The sequence below is a fragment of the Microcaecilia unicolor genome, chromosome 4 (genome assembly GCF_901765095.1).
Source record: "Microcaecilia unicolor chromosome 4, aMicUni1.1, whole genome shotgun sequence".
In the NCBI taxonomy this organism is placed as follows: Eukaryota; Metazoa; Chordata; class Amphibia; order Gymnophiona; family Siphonopidae; genus Microcaecilia; species Microcaecilia unicolor.
Genome location: NC_044034.1, coordinates 212,145,397 through 212,170,064, shown reverse-complemented (window position 1 = coordinate 212,170,064; position 24,668 = coordinate 212,145,397). Strand labels below are relative to the sequence as shown.

Here is a 24,668-nt window from a genome sequence, read left to right as displayed (position 1 = left end):
GTGCAGCATTTGTTCACCTGAACATCTGGCCTTACTTTCAGATAACTTTCCTAACTCGATAACTCTGCTGCCATGCACCCCACCCTTCCCTATTCCCAAAGGTCTCTCTGCTCACAATAAGCTCTCCTTTGACTTCAAAAGAAAGGAAATGGGGTATGCAAAATGTACAGATGATTTCTGTTTACTAAGAAGTGATAGAAAAGTCTTTGGGATCTATGGCTTTGTCCCAATACTAGGACTGGGCAGACTGGATGGGCCTGATGGTCCCTATCTCTTGTCGTATCCTATGACAATGATAGCAACAGGGTCGAGAGATTCCTGTATTACAAACATATCTCACCTGATTTTTAAAAACGTTTAACCAGCCATGAATGGCTCCTGGCCAGTTAAACGGCAGCCGGCTATCTGGCAATATTCAGTGAGAGATAGCTGGCTCTCTCTCACTGAATATTGCTGGTTTGCACCTAGTGGATAACCAGTTATATCGCACGATATAACTGACTATCCACCGATATTCAGCACATTGCCGGCTAAGTTTGGCGGCCAAATTTGGTAACCAAAATAGCAGGTATATCTTTGACCAGTTTAAATTTAACTGGTCAACACTGATTATTGGCTTGACCAGTTAAGTTTAAACTAGCAAAAATACAGCCCTTACCCCAGAGCCTACTGTCAAATAGAGCCAGTTTATGAAATAACACAAAAACCTGCAAAAAGACACTAAAAACCTATACAGGGAACACTTGTGGGGCCAGCCAGAGGCAGTTTGCTTTACTTGTCAATGCTGCTGGAGGTCCGCCAAGGAGAAAGGTCAAGAGAGATATAGGACTATGCAGGACAGGGGAAAGAGGGAGAAATGCTGGATCAAGTGTTGTGCAGCTCCCCGTGTGACTCCATAGCCAATGGTTCTCAACTTTTTTTCAGTCAGGACACACATGATGGATGATGCTTGCATCCATTACACCCTGCACACATAATTCCCATGGACCTTGGTCTGAAACAGTATATCAGTTCTTATATGTTAAATGTAAACATGCTCTGTGTCCACAAAAACGTTATCTCCTCCATAACAACAGGTGTAGATCATAACTAGCACATTTTCTCCATGGGAGTTACCATACAAAAATGTAAAAAATAAAAAAATTATGACTCTCACATCATCTCAATAATAGTGAAATAAATCCATTACCAGGCACATTGTGAAATAACACAAAACTTGAAAAAAAATCCTAACTCGACATACGCGAAGCAAATCTGCTATAGAACAGTAGCACTAATTTAAACAAGAATCCTACTTAACAGGCAGCACTACAAATATTTTATGGGGCCCTAGAACACCAATACAACTACTACTGGTGAAACAGAAAAAGTGGAACCGCTACAGAGTTGTACGCAGAAACTACTTGCTCATAGAATACCACACCTTGGTCACACACCAAATACAGAACAAGGAATCACAAATTAGAAATATAAAGATAAAAATTGAATTGGGAACCCCAGGAATTCAAACTAGGCATGTGCATAGGAGAAATGAAAGCACAAATGTATTTCCTCTACTGGGAAAAAAAAATTACAAAGACATCCGTGTTGCACATTTCCCAAAGCTAACATATTCCAACAAATAAACTCAGAATAAAACACTTTTTTCTGCCTTTGTTGTCTGGGTATTTTATTTTTTTCAATCTTGTTGGTCCCAGTTTCTTCTTTTGTTTTCCTATCTAACCTGTTCAAAAAGGCATACCCTACCAATCCAACATAAATGCTTGATCTCTGCAACACAACAAAACTAAAGAACGTTATGGACATAACACAACTCTTCCGTTGTACGATTCCCTAATGTGGCTATGCCACATGAACCTTATATTACCACAATATCACTTTGTATTTGTTTACACCGGAGTCTGCGAACGCCTCTCCGGTACTATGTAAGCCACAGTGAGCCTACAAATAGGTGGGAAAATGTGGGATACAAATGTAACAAATAAATATGTCTTTTGCTCTCTTTCCAGTGGGTGCGGTCCATTTGTCCTTTCTTCACTTTCCTCTTCTATTCCCTCACTATATCTGTCTCTGACACATTTCCTTTTTCTCTGTTTTCTCTCTCCCCCTAGATTTCATCGTCTCACACTTCAGTCCTCCACCTATATTTCACTTACCAGTACCTAACAGCTTTCCATCTTCTCCTCTCACCCTTACCTCTCCTGGCCTCATATTCCCTTCTCTTTCACCCACTCCGCATTATACAATTCTACCCTCTGTACTTACCATCCTCCTCTCACTCATCTCTCCTTGAGAACTGCCATGGTCTCTCCCCACATTGTTCCACCATGCCAATATCTCCCCTTACACCCTTGTAGCCCAGCATCTCAATGTCCCCACAACCCCTCTCTCTCCTCCACCACTGTGGTCCAGCATTTCCCTCTCCCCTCTCCCTGTCCCCTCCACCAGTATGGTCCAACAATTCCCTATCCCCTCTCTCCCCCTTTCCTCCATATTGTGCTACACAAATCCCTAATGCCGTGAGTCTTCCAGTTTGTATAGGCAGCAAACCATACACCAGAAGTGAAAGCATGCTAAATGTGGTTTACTGTGCGTACACAATCCAGGAAGGAGCAAACTATCAGGATTTGTGTAGCTGCATCTGTAGTCCAGCATTTCTCCCCTTCTCTCACTCACTTTCCCTCCTTCTCCTATGGTCCACCATCTTCCTCCTCAAGTCCGTCTTTATAACACCAGGCTTCCCAAGGCAGATTGCAACAGTTAACATGAACCCATCAGGAAACAGGATAGCCTCACTGAAATTTGGCCATCTGTATTATATAGAACAGTGTAGAAAAATGAGCACAAAAATACAGCATTTATTACTGGTGTTTCTATTAGCTACAATATTTTTAAGCTGTTTTAGTGATATTCAATTGTTACTTCGTGATATTTATATCTACATATGGGAAGCTTTCAAATAAACTGAAAAGCTGTAAAAAAAAATAATAATAATTTTGTCCCCCACCTTTTAAGGCACTACCTAATCAAATAGAACATCTTTAGATTTTTTACAGATGGACCAGGCATAGGTAGTCCCTTACCTCTAATAATCTTTTTGTTATTGTTTTCTATAGATTGTACTATTGCTTTTGGTCAAAACTCTTGATAGTCTCCATCACCTGCTTTATCTAACCTCCTTGCCTTCAACCACCCCCCCCCCCCTCCCTGAGTCCAGCACCGCTTTCTGTTTCCCCTCTCTCTCCCCTCTCTGAGTCCAACACCACTGTATACCCTCTCTCTCTCTCTCTCTCTCTCTCCACCTCCCCCAGTCCAGCACTGCTTTGTTCCCCTCCCCCCCGTCCAGCACCGGTTTCTTTTCCTCCTCTCTCCCCTCCCGAGTCCAGCACCGGTTTCTTTTCCCCTTCCCCCCCCCCCCCCCCGAGTCCAGCACCAGTTTCTCCCCTCCCCCCCGGGACCGTCAAACCTGCTTTACTTAGCAGCCCCTGCAGCGATAACATGCTGCCAGAATCGGCGTCAGATCCTTCCCTCTCCCATGTCCCGTGCTGCTCTAGCTTGGACACTTCCTGTTTGCGTGAGGGTGGGAGTCGTGATGCAAGCAGAGAGGGAAAATCCGACGCCGGTCTCAATCAGGCTTCTTGTTGTTGCTGCAGGGGCTGCTTCCGCTGCTAAACAAAGTAGCCTTGATAGTCGGGGAAGCCGGGAGGCAGGGCCGTGCCTAGGGTCTCTGGCGCCCCCCTGCAGACTATCAATTGGCGCCCCCCCCCCCCCCCGTGAAAATGATCACCCCCCCCCCCCCCCATGAAAATGATCGCTCACCACTTGCCACACTGAAAGGAATTGTCAGCAATATTCTTAGAAACAAATTGGTATACATTGCAAAATAAGATAGCAGATGTAAATTCTCAAAGTGGACATATTCCAAATGCTAAAATGAAAATAAAATGATTTTTTTTCTACCTTTGTTGTCTGGTGACTTTCTTTTTTCAATCATGCTGGTCCAGTATCTGATTCTGCTGCTATCTGTCCTCTTAACTCCATTTCCAGGGCTTCCTTTCCATTTATTTCTTTACTTTTCTCCTTTCTTCTTCATTTCTTGCTCTATATCCATTTCCAGCAATTTCTCCTCTCTCCCTGGGTCCTGCCCTCCCATCCATGTCCATTCTTGTCCCTCTCTGCCCTTCCCTCCTCCATCCATAGCCAGCAATCCTCCTCTCTCCCCTCCCCTCCATTTCCAGCAATTTGTCCTCTCCCTGGGCCCCCATGTCCATCCTTGTCCCTCTCTGCCCTTCCCTCCTCCATCCATAGCCAGCAATCCTCTCTCCCCTCCCCTTCCAGCAATTTGTCCTCTCCCTGGGCCCTGCCCTCCCATCGATGCCTCTCTGCCCTCCCATCCATGCCTCTCTGCCCTTCCCTCCGCGCCCTGGGGCCTTTAAATCTTTTACTTCTGGTCGCAGCAGCGTCAGTGAAAGCGGAGCGCTGCCGACATCTCCCTTCTCTTTGCGCTCTTGGCTCCCTCAGTGTCCGCCTTCTTCTGACGTCAGAAGAAGGCGGGACACTGAGGGAACCAACGAGTGCAAGGGAAGGGAGACGTCGGCAGCAGTGGCGTAGCTAGGGTAGTTGACACCCGGGGCCGGTCATTTTTTTAACACCCCCCCCCCCCAAATCCAGTACTAGGCATACCGAGAATACAAAACACGACCTATAGAGCAATTTTACCATACCATAAGCAGTCGTTTCTATGAGTCACACAAGGAAAAGGAAAGCATCTTAAGCACTACAGTGAGCACTAGAACATCAATTCACCTATTGTAAAACGAAACCAGACAGAATAGTACAGATCGTCGATCCTGCACAGTCAATGCCAACTGAAAGCCATGTCTTTTTCACAAACAGATACACCCTAATCCACTATAGAATAAGTAATCATAAACTTTCTATTTAGACAAAAATTAAACTGAACCCCCAATGCCAGACTCTGCATACAATGCAACGCCACAGAAACAGAAAATGTCTCCTAGTACTGTGCAAAATATAAAGACAGCAGATGTAAATTTGAAAAAACTAACAAATACCAATCACCACTTTACAAATTAACAAATAGAAATAAAACAAATACAGAAAATAAAATAATACCATTTTATTGGACTAATACATTTAACTTCCAGAGGCCAAAATCTCCTTCCTCAGGTCAATACAGTATAGTGCTGTTACAGTATCCTATCCTGATCTGAGGAAGGGGGTTTTGTTCTCTGAAAGTTAAGTCAAAATGTATTAAAATTAGTCCAATAAAAAGATTACCTTATTTACATGTTCTATTTATAAACATTTATTAACACAGCTAAAATACTATATCCTAAAGCAAAATAATAAAAATATATATTTACAGTTTGTTGTCTTTGGTTTCTGCTTTCCTCATCTTCTTTTCACCGTCTTCCTTCCATCCAGCATCTGTCTTCGCTCTCTCTCTGCCATCCAGTGTCTGCCCTCTCTAATGTGCCTTCCATCCACCATCTGCCCCAGTCTGCCATCTCTCTCTCCCCCTTCCATCCACCATCTGCCCTCTCTCTCTCCTTTCCCTCCAGCATTTGCCCTCTATCTCTGCCCCTTCCATCCACTGTCTGCTCTTTCACTCCCTTCTATCCACTGTCTGCCCTTTCTCTCTGCTCCTTCGATTCACCATTTGCCCTCTCTCTTTCCCCCTCCCATCCATTCAGGGTCTGCCCTCCCTCTCACTCCCCATTCCATCCAGGATCTATCCCCCCTCTCTCAATGCCCCCTCTTTTCGGCTCCCAGTTCCCACCTGCGGCTGCCCCTAGTTCCAGATCCATTGATTCTCCCATCCACCTCTGCCCCAGGCATGACCCCATTCTCCCTCCTGCTCACTTTTCAGACCCCAGTTCCAGATCCATGCCCCTCACCCCATCTGTCTCCCACCCAGTCCCTTCTGCCCATCCGAGTCCCCCTCACCCCATCTGTCTCCCACCCAGTCCCTTCTGCCCATCTGAGTCCCCCTCACCCCATCTGTCTCCCACCCAGTCCCTTCTGCTATCCAAGTGCCCCCACCCTCACCCCATTTGTCTCCCACCCAGTCCCTTCTGCTATCCATGTGCCCCCCCACCCTCACCCCATCTGTCTCCCACCCAGTCCCTTCTGCCCATCCGAGTCCCCCTCACCCCATCTGGCTCCCACCCAGTCCCTTCTGCCCATCTGAGTCCCCCTCACCCCATCTGTCTCCCACCCAGTCCCTTCTGCTATCCAAGTGCCCCCACCCTCACCCCATTTGTCTCCCACCCAGTCCCTTCTGCTATCCATGTGCCCCCCCCACCCTCACCCCATCTGTCTCCCACCCAGTCCCTTCTGCCCATCCGAGTCCCCCTCACCCCATCTGGCTCCCACCCAGTCCCTTCTGCTATCCAAGTGCCCCCCACCCTCACCCTGTCTCCCACCCAGTCCCTTCTGCCCATCCGAGTCCCCCTCACCTCATTTGTCTCCCACCCAGTCCCTTCTGCTATCCAAATGCCCCCCACCCTCACCCCATCTGTCTCCCACCCAGTCCCTTCTGCCCATCCGAGTCCCCCTCACCCCATCTGGCTCCCACCCAGTCCCTTCTGCCCATCCGAGTCCCCCTCACCCCATCTTTCTCCCACCCAGTCCCTTCTGCTATCCAAGTGCCCCCCACCCTCACCCCATCTGTCTCCCACCCAGTCCCTTCTGCTATCCAAGTGCCCCCCACCCTCACCCCATCTGTCTCCCACCCAGTCCCTTCTGCCCATCCGAGTCCCCCTCACCCCATCTGGCTCCCACCCAGTCCCTTCTGCTATCCAAGTGCCCCCCACCCTCACCCCATCTGTCCCCCACCCAGTCCCTTCTGCCCATCCGAGTCCCCCTCACCCCATCTGTCTCCCACCCAGTCCCTTCTGCTATCCGAGTCCCCCCCACCCTCACCCCCACCCTCACCCCATCTGTCTCCCACCCAGTCCCTTCTGCCCATCCGAGTCCCCCTCACCCCATCTGGCTCCCACCCAGTCCCTTCTGCTATCCAAGTGCCCCCCACCCTCACCCCATCTGTCCCCCACCCAGTCCCTTCTGCCCATCCGAGTCCCCCTCACCCCATCTGTCTCCCACCCAGTCCCTTCTGCTATCCGAGTCCCCCCCACCCTCACCCCCACCCTCACCCCATCTGTCTCCCACCCAGTCCCTTCTGCCCATCCGAGTCCCCCTCACCCCATCTGGCTCCCACCCAGTCCCTTCTGCTATCCAAGTGCCCCCCACCCTCACCCTGTCTCCCACCCAGTCCCTTCTGCCCATCCGAGTCCCCCTCACCTCATCTGTCTCCCACCCAGTCCCTTCTGCTATCCAAATGCCTCCCACCCTCACCCCATCTGTCTCCCACCCAGTCCCTTCTGCCCATCCGAGTCCCCCTCACCCCATCTGTCTCCCACCCAGTCCCTTCTGCCCATCCGAGTCCCCCTCACCCCATCTTTCTCCCACCCAGTCCCTTCTGCTATCCAAGTGCCCCCCACCCTCACCCCATCTGTCTCCCATCCAGTCCCTTCTGCTATCCAAGTACCCCCCACCCTCACCCCATCTGTCCCCCACCCAGTCCCTTCTGCCCATCCGAGTCCCCCTCACCCCATCTGTCTCCCACCCAGTCCCTTCTGCTATCCGAGTCCCCCCCACCCTCACCCCATCTGTCCCCCACCCAGTCCCTTCTGCCCATCCGAGTCCCCCTCACCCCATCTGTCTCCCACCCAGTCCCTTCTGCTATCCGAGTCCCCCTCACCCCATCTGGCTCCCACCCAGTCCCTTCTGCCCATCCGAGTCCCCCTCACCCCATCTGGCTCCCACCCAGTCCCTTCTGCTATCCAAGTGCCCCCCACCCTCACCCCATCTGTCCCCCACCCAGTCCCTTCTGCCATCCGAGTCCCCCTCACCCCATCTGTCTCCCACCCAGTCCCTTCTGCTATCCGAGTCCCCCCCACCCTCACCCCATCTGTCTCCCACCCAGTCCCTTCTGCCCATCCGAGTCCCCCTCACCCCATCTGTCTCCCACCCAGTCCCTTCTGCTATCCAAGTGCCCCCCACCCTCACCCTGTCTCCCACCCAGTCCCTTCTGCCCATCCGAGTCCCCCTCACCCCATCTGTCTCCCACCCAGTCCCTTCTGCCCATCCGAGTCCCCCTCACCCCATCTTTCTCCCACCCAGTCCCTTCTGCTATCCAAGTGCCCCCCACCCTCACCCCATCTGTCTCCCATCCAGTCCCTTCTGCTATCCAAGTGCCCCCCACCCTCACCCTCACCCCATCTGTCCCCCACCCAGTCCCTTCTGCCCATCCGAGTCCCCCTCACCCCATCTGTCTCCCACCCAGTCCCTTCTGCTATCCGAGTCCCCCCCACCTTCACCCCATCTGTCCCCCACCCTCACCCTGCCTCGTCTTCTCCCTGCCACCCGGTCTTTAAAAATAAATTGCCGACGCGATAGGGAGCGCAGCACCTCGTGTGCAAGTAAAAGAAGCGGATCCGATCATCTCATTGGGCCTTCCTTCACTGTCCCGCCCTAGAGGAAATAGGAAGTTGCGTCAGAGGAGGGCGGGACAGTGAGGGAAGGCCCAATGAGATGATCGGATCCGCTTCTTTTACTTGCACACGAGGTGCTGCGCTCGCTATTCGCGTCGGCAATTTATTTTTAAAGGGCTGGTGCGGGGGAGGGGCTGCCAGGAAGAAGAGCAGCGGAGCGGCGGCACCCCCCTTTCTGATGACACTCGGGGCGGACCGCCCCGCCCTTGCTGGTCGGCAGCGCTTTCACTGACGCTGCTGCGACCCAGGTAAAATATGTAAAGGCCTTTGCGGCGCGGGGCGAGGGTAAGCACCGCGGCGGCGCCCTCCAGAGGTGGGCGCCCCCCTGCGGCGCTTACCTCGCTTACCGCATCGGCACGGCCCTGCCGGGAGGGGGGGAGAAGGAGAACAGGGAGTGGCGTTGGGCTTGGAGAGGGAGGCATGCCGTGGAAGGGAGGGGAGAAAGCACAAATTTAAAAAAAAAGTCCCTGCCCCGCCCATTCAAAATGGTATAGGTGCCATTTTTTTAAAAATCTGTTTGGGGGAGCGACTGCTCCCCCTGCGCCCCCCCCCCCCCCCCACCTAGCTATGCCACTGGTTCGAATAGTTTTTATTGAAAAAAACATTTCATATGAATAACATTACACAATATGGAAATACTTTTAAAACAAACAGGAGGAAATATTTTTTCACTTAATGAACCATTAAGCTCTGGAACTCATTGTCAGAGGATGTGGTAAAAACAGTTGGGGGTAATTCTATAAAGATTACCTAAAGTTAGGTGCTAAAATGTTGGGCACTAAGCATGAATTCTGCATCAACAATTGTGTGTGTAATTATGCTTATGGAGCACTAGCTTAAGTCCGCATTTGAACACACAACATTAGTGGCAAGCACTTATGCCATGTCAGAGGCTGGTACGAATACTCTTCCCTAACTTGTCAGTTACGCACATAACTGCATACTAGTGCAATTAACTCCAATTATTGGTTAACACTAGTTAGCACCTGTCTTAATTTATTTGTTGCATTTGTATCCCACATTTTCCCACCTATTTGCAGGCTCAATGTGGCTTACATTATGCCGTAGTGGCGATCGCCATTATCGGAATGAGAAATACAGAGTGGTATTGCATTAAAGTTCATAAGTGACAGAGTACTTTAAGCAGTCAGGTATCGAGGGTTCAGTTTTGTCCAGTTCTGGTATAAGTTTTGTTATCTGGAATTTAGGATAGATCATTGTGGTATGCCTTTTTGAACAGGTTGGTTTTTAGTGATCAGACTGTTCTTTTGAAAGGGGTTGGGGGAACGGGCAGGGGATAGGGAAGCCTTGTGGGGCCCTTTTCCAGGTATGGGCAGCTCCTTGAAGTCACCTAGGTGCACCAAAATTCAGTGGTAGTAGCCAAATAACTAAGCAGACATAGTTCAAACTACATTTTATGTGGTCCTTCTTGCCCAGCTGGTTATCTGGGTACCAGCACTAAAACTTGGCAGCACCCAGATGCTTTCCGGGTCCACCCTGACTCTGCCCCTGGACTGCCTAACCACAAGCCACAGTGTCTCTGATATCCAGATCTGGCCCAGTAAGTAACTTAACTTGATAAGACCCTTTTCTATTCAGATATGTCCTGCTAAATATCGGATTCAAATATTTTCGGAACAAGCCCATTTAGACAGAAGCAGAGATGGCCAAGGGTGAACCATACTTAAGGCCTAAAGCATTAGATTGTTCCACAGTGTGTCTAGGACATACGTCCAGAAAGACTCAAGTAGAGGAGTAGCCAAGTGGTTAGAGCTCCAGGCTTGACGCCCAGGGGTGCCTGCTCCTTCTGATCTTAAGCCACTTAACCCTCCACCGCCTCAAGTACAGGTTGTGAGCCCTCCAAGGAGAGGGATATACTTTCTATACCCAAATGTAACTCAGTTTTGAGAATGTTGTGGAGAAAACATGAGTTTTGAGAAATGATTTTAATTTCTAAAAAACTAGTTCAGTTTTAATATAAGAGGGAAGGCTATTCCAAACAGTGGGGAGCCACTACGCTAAAAAAAAATCCCAAACAAACCTGTTGATGAGTGGGTATAGTGAAAAGATGATCTAAGTGTTCTTGAGGGGGAATCAGGAATAAGAAGATTGCTCAAAAATAGGGAACCAGAGGATAGAACCTGCTAACTAGAACTGTAAAGGATATCCTGTATGTAACAGGAAGTCAATGTTCAGCAAAAAAGAAAGAAGATATGTGATCAAATTTTTTAAGACCAAATAATTTAATGGCTGTGTTCTGGTGACACTGGCAGGGTAGGTACAAATGACAACTCATAACATCTTAGCCTAGTTAGGACAGGTTTAAACTGAGGTGGAAGCCCAAACGAGGAGGAAACTTCACAAGCAAAAAAGGTAAAAGAAATGTAGCAGCACTGAAGTCAGCTGCAGCATCAATAAAGCATAGGGGCTCAGGCATGCTCATTCACTGATAGGCAGATGATCAAAAGTCTTGCGCTGTTCCAAACAACGCTCTAAAAATATCGCTGGAACAGCACGGGGCTTTACCAGACCTCTGATCAGTACCCTATCTGCATGGGACACGTCAGGATCTGTCTGACAAGGAGGCACTGTTTTATAATAGTGTAATAAAACACTGTATTTATAGGCTGACATCCTGGAAGGTTTTAATAGCTTTGCACAAAGTATATATATCCCGCTGCTGCACATAATCCCTTCATTTATCCTTTTTAACAGCAGGAACACCCCATTTCCAAATTTTTGAAGATGACTTTTGACCAGATACAGATTTTTAATAACCCTTTCCTATGGCATTTTGGAACCTGTAATGTTGATTGAAATGGAAGAAGACTGACAAGTACCACTGGAAAAGTAGCCTAGTGATCAGAGCAATGGGCTGAAAACCAGGGTTCAAATCCCAGTTGCTCCATTAACATGTCTTATCACCATGAGCACCTCACTTGGGTACCCATTTAGACTGAAAGCTCTTTGGGGTGGGAACTAATTGTACTTGAATTCTAAAAATTGCTGTAGCTGCCTCGTGTCATTTGGAAAGGTAGGCTCAAAATTAAATTAAAAAAAACAAACATGAAAGTACTAGGAGTGGTGTTTCCCTTTGAAACAGGTGGGAAATCAGGAGACGAAAGGCAAATTTTGGTTCCAAACAAGGCAACTTTATTGCTAGCAAGTGAACAGCACCGAGTAGCCTCGGGACACTGTGTGTCATAAATCATCTGACGCTTACATTTATACTTCCCTACTGGGCCTGCGCATTTGGCCCCTTACACGTCATACTTGTCATGCGCAGTAAACATTTGTAGTTCTTACAGTACAAAATTGTAGTCCCAGTACGTACACACGTCATAACACTGAAATGATACTGGCAAGAAAAACGAAACTTAGCAGCTTATTCTGTACACACACAATGCTCCTTTCTAGCACAGGAGATAAGGTGCGGCTCAGGAATGCAGGGGGGTGTCAGCACCCTCCAAGGCCGCCTATTCAGATGGCGTTGCTACGTGCAAGCTGGTCTTGTATAGGCCTTGCAAACTACTGTTACAAGCTATATATCTAATAGCCCTGCATTCTGTCTGTACATTAGTAAACAGCAAACTTGTCTTGTTAGTAAACAGTAAAACTGGATAAGGCACAAATGTCCAGTGCAGTAATAAGGTGTGGCCAAACAGCCAAAAGCAGAGGTAGAGTGCATAAGTAAAAGTCCATCAGTAGGCACAAAACATGAGGTTGTCCTGTTGCTCAGTAGTATTCAGGTAGTACCGGCGTTCCACTCCTTCATTCCCCCCTTTTGATACTTGAACATCCATTCTGGTGGAGAGTATCACCTCCATGAACCCTGAAAAGGAAAGAAAGGACAAGGATAGTTAGCGAGGGAGGCAACAAGCGAGCCCTAAGCCCTTGCGCAGCCGTTGGTTGCTTCGCCGGGGTTGAGACGGAGGGCCCCTAGTGGAATCCCCCCCCCTTTGTAGCCGGTCTTTTGCTGGCACAAGGGTGATGGCCCATTGAGTGACTCAGGGGGTTCAAAGTGCACATCAGCCACAAGGTGCTTCATCGTCAGCTTCATCAGACTGGGGAATGGGGGAGTACATCTGGAGAGCCATAAGTTGAGCAGCAGCACGGCGGTCAGCGATGCTTTCCATGGTGGAGCGGAGACACCTGAAAACTAAGGGGAGAGACAAAGGTATTATTAGGCAAGACAGCAAGAACAGGCCACCCATGACGAGGAGGCCTTGCAGGCTCCCGGAGGTTGGGAGCCAGCTGGTGAGGGAGGAAGTCCAATCCCACGCACTGTTCCAGGTCTGGACGGGGACGTGGGCTAGTTTGACCATCCGGTCAGTTATCTCCCTGATGACATGGCTCTGGTCATCAATCTGTAAGCAGCAATTACTGAGGTTAAACTTGCCACACACCCCGCCCTCCTGGGCTAAGAGGTAGTCAAGAGCCAAGCGATTTTGGTAGACGGCGGTAATGAGCTTAGTGTTCTGTCGAGCTAGGATATTGAGGGCCAGGGCAGAATCGTTAGTGAGGATTTCGAGTACGGCCTGTAGGCGAATAATGCGATTTAGCATGTAGATAGGGGTGCGGTACCCGTATGTACCATCTTCAGCCCATGTGGCCGGTCCATAGTAGTGAATGATACGTTCAGGCGGCCACTCGTTGTCCTTCCAGTCTCCAATCTGGACTTTGGGCTTGATGATTGGGAAAGACCGTTTTCGTCGGGTAGGGTTATCAGGCCCCTTTTCCACGTATAGGGGGATTCCCAAAGTTTCGCCGACTTGTATGGGCAGAAGGAAAAAACTAGGTCGGACCGTGCCCAAGAGGCAGGTACCGTACCAGCGGGTCGGGAGTTGTTCATAGGCCCTGCGTCCGCAGATATAGTAGTAGCCCGCCGGGGCTACCCACTTGTGGGAGGCGTTCCCTCCGTATGTCCATGTCGTGTTTAAGGTGGGTTCTGTCCAGATTGGCTCCGGGGCGGGCAGGTTGTCCGTTTGCCACCAGGTCGTCCGGCTGCCATTATACTGAAGAACCCCCGTACAAGCAGAGTCTCCCACTGGTACAGAGTAACGCTTCGATGGCGCTCGACTAGCGCAGAGGGTACCTATGATGTTTGTTCTCAGGGCCCATTCGTACGGCTTCGGCCGTTGGGGAAAGGTAATGTTAGTGGTGTTGAGTGCATCCCATGTGTGTTGTCGGATCTCTCTCGCTTCCCAGGGCCATTGTTCACCCATGTCGGTGCCTCCACAGACGAAACAGTTGGCAATTCCGAGGGAGAGGGCGATGTTTTCAGCCAAATTGAGGAACATATTTCGGGCTTCTGGGGAAATGGGGAATTTAGTCTCGGTCTGCTCAGCACGAGCAATTTCATCAAATACGTCTTGGTAGCCGACAACAGTAGTCTGGTAGTGCGTAGGAGGCTTCGTTTCGAGACTCTGATATATGGTAATATATGTCAACGGATCCATTCCTCCGCCGTCAATGCCGAGGCCCCACGTTCCTCTCCAGGGCATGTCGTGTCCTCGGATGGGCCAGTCTAGGGACACATAGTTACCAGAACCTCGACGAAATTCGCCCAGGCCGGCGCATCCGGTATATCCTCCTCCCGTATAAGCACATACTCGGTCCCAGCCCGAGGCTCGAGTGTCGCCGGCGCATGGGAGCCACACCCACGGGGAGCAGCATCTCATGTCTGGACTGAAGGGGCAGACATACTTGTGGTCCTTAACGTATGCCTCTCGCCAACTCTGGCTACCACACTTGCGAGACCAAGGGTGCTTGTCCATGGCGGCACAGACGTCGAAGGTGAGGGTTGCTACAGTTTGGATGCCACCGACAAGGATACGAGTAGAATTAATGTAATACAGAATGCCATCTCCCTCGACTCCCGGAGGTCCGGCCACATACGCAGGGAGTCCTACGCTGAGGGTGACATTGTAGTATCTTGGTTTGGTAGGGCTGTGGCAGATAGTGAGATTTCCTTGGAGGCATCTGTGGAACTGTTGGAGGCCATTCGGAGTGATGAGGGCACAAGTCGGGAGAAACTGGCAATCGCCTTCCGGGGGCTGCGTCTGGTGAATGAGGGTAGTGACTAGGTGATATCCTCCCTCTATACGGTGGCGCACGAGGCGCAAACATTCAGTACAGTTCTGGCTCAAGGGGTAATAGCTCGGGACTGAGCAAAGGAGGAGTAGTAGGCTCAGCATCATATATGCGGTGGAAGGTATCCGAGCCTTTGCAGCAAGAAGGTGATAAGGCCCACGATTATGGCTGCGATAAAGAGAGAGCCAAAAACGCAGTGGGTCCAGAAACTGAGTTCCTGTTGCTGGGCAGGCATGAATCTGGTGGTCACGTCTTTCTTAGAGTCAGCCGTAATGGAGCGTCAGGATGTTGGTGCGCAGTCCAACGCTTCAGGGAGCTGCTAGTGGGAGCAGCAGGCTTCAATCGGGTCCAATGTATCCACACTGGGCTTCCTGCAATTTTAACAGCGGTGGAGGTCGTTAGGAGAACAAGGGAGGGCCCCTTCCATTTTGGCTTTAGGCAGTCGGATTCATCCCACTCTTTTACCCAGACCTCGTCTCCCACCCTGAACCTGTGCGTAGGATTGGTGAGGACCAAGGGAGCTACTCTTTCAGTGTACTGCTGGATGTCTTGCACTACCTGGTGTAAGGCTCTCATCTGTTTCACTAAGGAACTCTCACCCTGTATCTGCAAGGAGTCGGGAAAGGAGGGTAGTGGTGGTGGCCTAGCATACATCATCTCGTAGGGAGTAAGGCCGGTAGCCTTGGGGGTACACCTAAGATGCAGCAAGGCCAGTGGAAGCAGGTCGGGCCATTTGGCTTTTGCTTCTTGGCATAGCTTGGCTAGCTGATTCTTCAGGGATCGGTTAGCCCTCTCCACTACTCCACTGCTTTGGGGTCTCCAGGCACAATGCAACTTCCAATCGAGGCCCAGTCTGGTACTGAGCTGTTGTGTTACTTCGCTAGCGAAGGCGGGACCGTTGTCAGAGTTTATTTGCTTGGGGAGGCCGTATCTGGGTAGGATTTGATGAAGCAGTAGGGAGGTGACTTCTTTAGCCATTTCCGTTCTAGTAGGCTGGGCTTCAATCCATCCGGTGTAGGTACACACGGCGACGAGGATAGCTTTGTAGCCGCGCGCCGGGGGCATGTGTGTGAAGTCAATCTGGCACACGTGGAAAGGGCTGGTGCCTCGGAGAACATGTCCTGGCATAGGGCCGGGCCCCGTTCGAGGGTTGTTCCGAGCACAAGTCGCGCATCGGCTGGAAGCGTTTTTGGTCCACAGGGATAGTTTGTTGATGTAGTAGGTCTTCTCAAGTAAGCGCCCCAGGGCGTCCCTTCCCAGGTGGGTGCGGTCGTGAGCCTCCTTGGCCACCGTCCAGGCCAAGGCTTCGGGTATCCATATGCGCCCATCCTGTAGTATCCACCAGCCGTTGCGTGACTGTAGACCCTCTTGTTGGGCCCATTCCGTTTCTTGGGGGGTGTAAATAGGGGTCTCCGTAGGGAGCTGGACGACGAGCACGGGGTCAGGAGGGTGAGAGGAGTAGGGGAGCTGACTTGCCCTTTTTGCAGCGTCGTCCGCCCGCTGATTTCCCCGGGCGATAGGGTCCGTTCTTCCAGTGTGGGCCCTGCAGTGCATCACAGCCACCTTCTTCGGCTTCCATACCGACTCGAGTAATTGGCAGATTTCAGCGGCATTTGCAAGTCCTTTCCCTTCAGCTGTCAGAAATCCCCTCTTTTTGTACAAGGCTCCGTGCACCTGGAGGGTGAGGAAAGCGTATTTGGAGTCGGTGTAAATGTTGACAACTTTCCCTTCAGCCCACAGGAGGGCTCTGGTGAGGGCGATTAGCTCCGCTTTCTGGGCTGATGTTCCGGGTGTCAGAGCCATAGCCTCGATCACATGGTCCTCAGATACCACCGCATAGCCAGCTCTTCGAATTCCCTCTATCACCTGGCTGCTTCCATCGGTAAAAAGGGTGATGCCCCCTTGCCAGGGTTGATCCTTCAGGTCAGGTCTGCTCGAGTGCACAGTGGCCATTACCTCTTCACAGTCGTGGAGTGGTGGTTCAGGGGCCGGAAGGAGGGTGGCAGGATTGAGGTTGGTCGTGTCCAGGATCCGCACCTCCGGATTCTCGCACAGGAGGGCTTGGTATTTGACCAATCGGGAGTTGGTCATCCATCTGGGTCCGTGGCTCTCGAGTAGGCCGCGGATGGTGTGGGGTGTGGTCACAAAAAGTGTTTGGCCGAATGTGAGTTTATTGGCCTCGTGTATCAGGAGACAAGCAGCCGCAATGCTTCGTAGGCAGCCCGGCCATCCTCGTGCCACGTTGTCCATGCTCTTGGAGAGGTATGCTACAGGGCGTTGCCAGGTACCGACCAGTTGGGTAAGGACTCCAAGTGCCAATCCCTTCTTTTCGTCGATGAACAAGTAGAACGGCTTAGTCACATCTGGCAGTCCGAGCGCTGGTGGGGCCACAAGGGCCTCCTTGAGGTCCTGAAGGGCTTTCAGTTCGTGTTTCTCCCACTGGAGATTTTGGCCCTCGAGTTCAGGTCCTTTCAGTTTGGCGTACAAACTGTGGGACAGGATGGCAAAATTGATAATCCAAATGCGGCAATATCCAGCGGCTCCGAGGAGTGCCCGTAGTTCCTTCTTATTTGCAGGAGTGGGTTGGTTGCGGATGGCTTGGGTTCGGGGGATACCGAGCCGTCGGGTTCCTTCTCGGAGGCGAAACCCCAGATACTCGACTTCGATCTCGCATATCTGCGCCTTCTTGCGACTGGCCCGGTACCCCTGGGCTTCCAGGGTTTTCAAGAGGTAAAGGGTGGCTTCTGCACAGTCCGTGTACGTCTCACGGGCCACCAACAGGTCATCCACGTATTGGACGACCGGCCCATACTCGTCTTGGTACGTTTTCAGGTCCTGGGCAAGCTGGTCACCAAAGAGGGTGGGGGAGTTCTTGAACCCCTGGGGAAGCCGGGTCCATGTATATTGCTGCTTGGTTCCCGTCTGTAAGTCTTCCCACGTGAAGGCAAACAACTTTTGGCTGTCAACAGCAAGAGGGATGGAGAAGAAGGCGTCCTTCAAATCAATGACACTGTACCACTTGGTCTGAGATGGCACTTGGGCCAGGATGGAGTATGGATTTGGTACGAGGGCAACTATGTCGGCTACCTGGTTGTTGACTTTCCTCAGGTCCTGGACGGGTCTGTACTCGGATGTTCCTGGTTTCTTAACGGGCAACAATGGGGTGTTCCATGCGGATCTGATTGGTTTAAGGACTCCCTGTTGAAGGAGTTTCTGTAGATGTATATGCATACTATGCCGGGCTGCATAGGGGATGTGGTATTGTCCTTGGTTGACAACTTGAGCATTTGGTTTGAGCTCAATCCAGATGGGGATAGCGTTAACGGCCAGTCCGCCGGGGTTCAATTCTGCCCATACATCAGGCACTTCATCCATTATGGCTCGCCTCTGCTGGGCGAAAGGGGTGTTCTGGTCGTAACGGCAGTCGCCGGGTCCCGCAGTTGGGGGAACATGTAGTCTCCATTCTTCTCTTACTGGACAGATAAGTGTTACTGGCCGATCTTCAAAGCGAGCTTCCACTTCACCCGTAGTCTTGAACTTCAAGGTGGCCTGGAGCTTACAGAGTAGGTCTCGACCAATCAAGGGGACCGGGCATCCAGGGATGTGTATGAACTGATGGGACACCATCGTCCCTCCGATCTGGACTTGGCGCTCTTTGAGGAGGGGGGCCGCAAGGGATTTCCCGGAGGCTCCCACAATTGGTATAGTTTCTTTCGTGGCTGGGGCTATGGCAGTGGTGATAACAGATCGCTGGGCCCCTGTGTCTAGTAAGGCCTTCATAGATTCTGTCCCCACCCGAATTTCCACCAGAGGGTCAGTGGGGACTCTGCCCTCCCGGTTTCTTCATGCTGTGCCGTCTCGGGTAGCGTCCACAGCCATCTGCCATTCCCTCCGGTCATCCCGTCCTCTCTCTCTTCGGCCCCTCCCACGGCCTCGCCTAGGGGCCCCCGTACGGTCGCCGGTCTCCTCCTCTCTCTGCCGGTCCCATGATTCCTCTTCTCTCGGGTTGTCCCGTATCTCCTCTGGACAATCAGCCCACCAGTGTCCTTGTCGGCAATTTGCACACTGGTTACGCCCTATGGGGGACCGCGTTCCTCTTGTTCTCCTGCCCCTCCCCTTTGGTCTAGACCTCATTCGTTCTTCCAGCACCGTAGCCAACACATCTGCCTTCTCCCGCATCCGTCTGGTCGATTCCTTCCGGGCCTCCACCTTCTCCTCCTGGTCGCGATATCCGAATACGCGATCAGCTATAGCTTTCAGTTGGCTTAGGCTCATCCCTTCGAACCCCTCCGTTCTCTGTAGCTTTCTTCGTATATCCGGTGCTGACTGGCTAACAAAACTCATAACCACGGTTGGGAGGTTCTTAGGGTCTTCGGGATTTATCGGGCTGTGCCTTCTGAATGCTTCCATAAGTCGTTCAAGGAAGTCCCCTGGACTCTCGTCCTTTTGTTGGACTACATTGTGGATTTTTCCCATGTTGGTAACCTTCTGCTTCCCCTTCTTTAAGGCGGCCAGGTACGCCTGTTGGTATCGGCGGATAAAGGTTTGGCCTTCGGCGGTTCGGTAATCCCACGTGGGGGCAGCGATGGGCGCCTCCGTTTCTAGTAGGTTCTGTAAATTGGCATGGGCCGGATTCGCATCCCGGATGGCTTGCTCCATATTTTGTTGTAAAAGGCGGCGTTCTTCAGAGGTCAGGATGTGGGCGCTCAACTGCCTAAGGTCGGCCCAAGTTGGATTGTAGCTGTATATAATGCCTTCCACCAGCTCTATCAGCTGCTCGGGTTTCTGGTCGTAGGACGGCCCATGGAATTTCCAGTTATACAAATCGGCACTTGAGAAGGGAACGTGACTATAGACTGTTGATTCGATGGGCTGGCCCCCCCCCTCTGCCGGGTTAGGGGTATAGGTGGTGGACTGTCGGACTGGGAATAAGTGAGAGGTTCCCCCTTTCCGGCTGGACGGAAAGGCCTGTTGCGGACTCGATTGGGGGAACCGAGTAATGTTCTTCACAACCCGTGTACTCTTCCGTGTGGTTGCGAGGCCAGGTGACTCAGGTGAGGCTGGGTGGGACGTCTCCCCGGCATCCGACTCTGACCCGGAAGTCTCGGCGTCAGCGGGGCCTTCTGCTAGGCCCGTAAGGTCAGGGTACATAGGAGCATAGGGCGGCGGCGCGATGTCGTCTTCGTATGCTTCCGCCGTAGCAAGTATCGGGGCTTTTGGAGGCTTCTTCTCGGCCAAACCCTGAACTTTCCCTGCGGTCTTCTTTGGGGGTTTTTTTCTAGAAAGTGTGTTGGTAGTACTGGGCGTAGTTCCTGCCTTAACTCTGGTAGCAGGGGGCGTGGTCTCAGTGGCTTCAGTGCTAGGGGCGGTAGGCCGTATGGGGGCGGTCCCTGCGGCCTTCGGGACGGCAGCGGTTGCCGAGCTTTGAAGAGCGAAGGCATGGGTCGGCAGGGTTCTAAGCTTGGTTTTCCGGCCTTTTCTCTGCTTTACCAACATAAGGGCGGCCTTTTCTACCTTCCGTTGGGCCCAAGCTGGCGGATCCCGGACTACATCCAACCACGCTTCTATGTATGGAATGTCCTCAGGACAGCCTGGGTTTCCCTCAATTATAACAATATTCATGACCGCCGCCACTTTTTCATACTCGAATGACCCTTCCGGGGGCCATCCAGCAATTCCTAGCCCTGGCCACATAAATTGACATCTCTGTATCATCCCGGCCCTGCTACATTTATCTAGGTCGAACACTTCGCTAAAGTGTTCCGTCATTAAATCTAACGGTGAAGACCCACCCCCGCCCATCCTAACCTGAGTGCCAAAGGACAGGTGACAGACAAAGGGGGAAAGGGGAGGTGGAGGAGTAAGGGGTCTCGTTCCACCAGACACAGAAGGGTCAACACTCGGCCTGACCAGGACGCGGTCGCCCGGCCTGGAACTGCAAGCCCACTCACACACTTTCATACGCCACAAGAAAACCCCCCCGTTCGTTCGCCGCTCGGTTTCGTCGCCGGAGCCTAGTGAGTTTCGGGACCTAGTCGGATACCAATAGTCCGTATTAGTCACTGGCTAAAAGAGGGTGATCACGCCTCTTCTTCGGTCCTTACTGGGCCGGTCACTACGTAGAGTATACTCGCCTGTCCGCCGGGGTCGCAGGCCGCGCCGTCGTGCGCTTCTCCCTGAAATGGAAAAAGGTGCCTTGTCGGAGCCACACAACCCCCTCTACAGTCAGGCGGAGTGGATCGGCCCTCCTCCGGGAGATGGACGCTGAAATCAGCGGTGGCCACTCACCACCTCCTCGGGTGGGAATCGATGACCCGATCCGACTGCAGTGGGGGAGGGGAAGAATATAATCCGATTCCCCTTTCTACTTCTGTCCCATCTGGGTCGCCAATGAAACAGGTGGGAAATCAGGAGACGAAAGGCAAATTTTGGTTCCAAACAAGGCAACTTTATTGCTAGCAAGTGAACAGCACCGAGTAGCCTCGGGACACTGTGTGTCATAAATCATCTGACGCTTACATTTATACTTCCCTACTGGGCCTGCGCATTTGGCCCCTTACACGTCATACTTGTCATGCGCAGTAAACATTTGTAGTTCTTACAGTACAAAATTGTAGTCCCAGTACGTACACACGTCATAACACTGAAATGATACTGGCAAGAAAAACGAAACTTAGCAGCTTATTCTGTACACACACAATGCTCCTTTCTAGCACAGGAGATAAGGTGCGGCTCAGGAATGCAGGGGGGTGTCAGCACCCTCCAAGGCCGCCTATTCAGATGGCGTTGCTACGTGCAAGCTGGTCTTGTATAGGCCTTGCAAACTACTGTTACAAGCTATATATCTAATAGCCCTGCATTCTGTCTGTACATTAGTAAACAGCAAACTTGTCTTGTTAGTAAACAGTAAAACTGGATAAGGCACAAATGTCCAGTGCAGTAATAAGGTGTGGCCAAACAGCCAAAAGCAGAGGTAGAGTGCATAAGTAAAAGTCCATCAGTAGGCACAAAACATGAGGTTGTCCTGTTGCTCAGTAGTATTCAGGTAGTACCGGCGTTCCACTCCTTCACCTTGAAGAATTTTTAATCCCCAGTCCTCCCTTAACTGTCCTTATTCTATATCCTATATGCACAATTTTGCATGCTAATTGCAAAAATGCATGTGAAAGATTATAGAATTAGGGGGTTAGTGTAACTGGGTTTAAAAAAAAGGCTTGGACAAGTTCATGGTGGAACAGTGCATAAACTGCTATTAAGGTAGATCCAAGGAAAGTCACTGCTTATCCCTGGGATTGGTAGTATGGAATGTTGTTACTATTTGAGATTCTACATGAAATGTTGCCATAATTTGGTTTCTGCCAAGTACTCGTGCCCTGGATTGGCCACTGTTGGAAGCAGGATATTGGGCTAGATGGTCTATTGGTCTGACCCTGTGTGGCCATTCTTATGTTCTTATCTTCAAAAGTACTAAACATGTTAGAGTCATGCAGCTTAAAAATTTTCATGTAGTGTCATTTTCTGTATTGTTTGCAGGAGTTATGGGGAGCGGGGAGGTTTTTGGCATATTTTCATTATAGGAGCAATGTAGGGATGGGCAGATGTTAACACAACAGAAGAAATGTCAATGGCTAGCATCCACTAAAAGGGAAAAGAGTTATGGATTTGATATACCAAAAGTGGTTTATGTATATTATACAAAGGTATTTTCTTTGTCCCTAGAGGGAAATGGGACTTGATATACTGCCTTCCTGAGGTTTTTTGCAACTATATTCAAAGTGGTTTACATATATTCAGGTACTTATTTTGTACCAGGGGCAATGGAGGGTTAAGTGACTTGCCCAGAGTCACAAGGCGCTGCAGTGGGAATCAAACTCAGTTCCCCAGGATCAAAGTCCACTGCACTAACCTCTAGGCTACTCCTCCACTAGGAACATTCCATGTAGAAGCCTGCCCTTGCAGATCAGCAATGCGGTCGCGCAGGCTTCTGATTCTGTGAGTCTGACGTCCTGCACGTATATAATTCATTTATCTAGTTGAGATTGTTTTCTTCTAATATTGTATTAATGTACAGTCATCTCTGTATTACTGTTTGCAAGTGACCCTTGTAAAATGAAAAATTATAAATAAATTATTTTTTTTTAAAAGCACAAACTAAAAATTAGCATGCACTAAACTGTGTAGATGCCTATAATATTCCTATCGGCATCTACATGGTTAGCACGCACTAATATTTAGCACACTCTAAAAATGCTAGCACGCCTTTGTAAACGGGCCTATGTGTTTTTTGAGTTGAAAGAAAAATTGGGCGCTATATCTTTAAGTGAGAATAATATGTGTTGATTATGTGAAATTACATATGATGCAATCTTGGAAGAGTTGTTTGCACTTTGCAGCATAACCACATTCATTGTCAGTTCATGATTAAACCAATAATATTTGCAAACTATCAACATTTTTATATGCTAATTTTAACCTTAAGATGTCTTCCCTTCCCCCATTAAGATATACAAGACCCAGACTCATAGTATATGGTTATGGTTTATTCCGGGTTGGTATAACTGCTGCAGTTGTAAAGTCTAGGTGTTTTACAAAGGGAAAAGGAATGTACAGGTATATGATATGAATGTACAGGGTGAGGCCAAAAAAAGTAACTCCCTAATGTTTTTTTGCAGTTTTCACAGCAACCGCTTTGAATTTCAATGAGAAATTTTACATACTTATTCAATCATCATACTTATTGTATTACTATTAAAGAAGATTTAATTATCTTAAGCTATGTTGATGTTACTGACATTTTAGCGTTACTACCTAGTGATTTTTGCACGTTAAAAATGTTCGCATTAAAACACAGTAAAATAATGTAATTCAAACGATACAATTAACAATGTGTAAAAAGTTTGAATTCATTGTGAATGCTCAAAGTGTCCACCCCCAGCTTTAATGCATGCTTTCAGTCACTTTGGGAAGTTCTTAAGAGCCTTTGCTCCAAAACCTTGTTCATACAGTGTCTGGATTCTCATTTTGTCCACTACCATGATTGCTGTTATGATCTGAAATGCTTTTAAAAGAAATTATCTATAAATTATCATATTATCAAATGCAAATTATTCAAATTATTGTTTACAAAAGTCTATGTCATTGTGACATCATTAACAGTAAACTGTACCCCATTTTTTAAAAAATAGTGGTAGTTTCGTTGTGTTTAAAAATAATCTCATTCCACTCAGCACATAAACGTAGACAGTAACAACAAATAAAACTGTAAAATTTCATGTTGAAATTCCAAGCAGTTGCTGAGAAAACAGCAAAAAAGAAAAATCTAGGGAATTGTTTATTTTCCCTCACCCTGTATATGATATGAATGTGATATAAAATATGCATAAAACTGCCATTTTTGGGACAGGGACTGTAAAATTCTGACCACAACTGGCCTTACTTATCAGTTCTTGGAGTTGCCATCAAAGCCCACTCCATATGTCATACCATATGCTACACATATGTGCCATCTCGCACTATAAAATCACCCTCTTCACATGATTGCTTATCCTGCCCGGAGGACTGGGTTGGGAATGGCTGCTCTACACGATTGCTTATCCATAACACTCTAATTCCTTCTGTCGTCGATTTTCTGTTCCAGCCAATCCTTGCAGTGCCTCTGTACAGTTCCTGTCCCCCTCAGGCAGCCAGGTCCTGGAGCCCCCCTTGGGGAGTCAGCTTGCCCTGAACTGCACTGCGGTGCTCCCCTATAATGTGCTGTGCCACTCCACCTTCCACTGGATGAAGGACGGAATTCTGCTGGAAAGCGAGAGCAAGCAGAGTTCCTGGTGAGTAAAGTGAATTTACACTCATTCTAAAAAGGCAGCCCAGGATTGCTGAGTAATATTAAAAAACAGGGAGAGTCAGGACTCCCATGAGCTTTTCCTGTACTCTCAGAGAGCGCTGCCATGTCACAGATTTTAGTCAACAGGGGCCGTCTCTGCTGCTATGAAGACTGTC

General features: G+C 49.8%; 1 protein-coding gene across 2 annotated transcripts in view; it reads left to right on the top strand.

Moving 5' to 3' along the window:
* The window catches only part of SIGIRR (single Ig and TIR domain containing), a 126,709-nt gene that overhangs the window by 29,013 nt on the left and 73,028 nt on the right, over window positions 1-24,668 (top strand). For both annotated transcript variants that reach the window (XM_030201204.1, XM_030201203.1), the window contains exon 3: window positions 24,310-24,496. In XM_030201204.1, coding sequence (XP_030057064.1) covers window positions 24,310-24,496 — 187 coding nt within the window. The remainder of the gene's footprint in view (window positions 1-24,309; window positions 24,497-24,668) is intronic.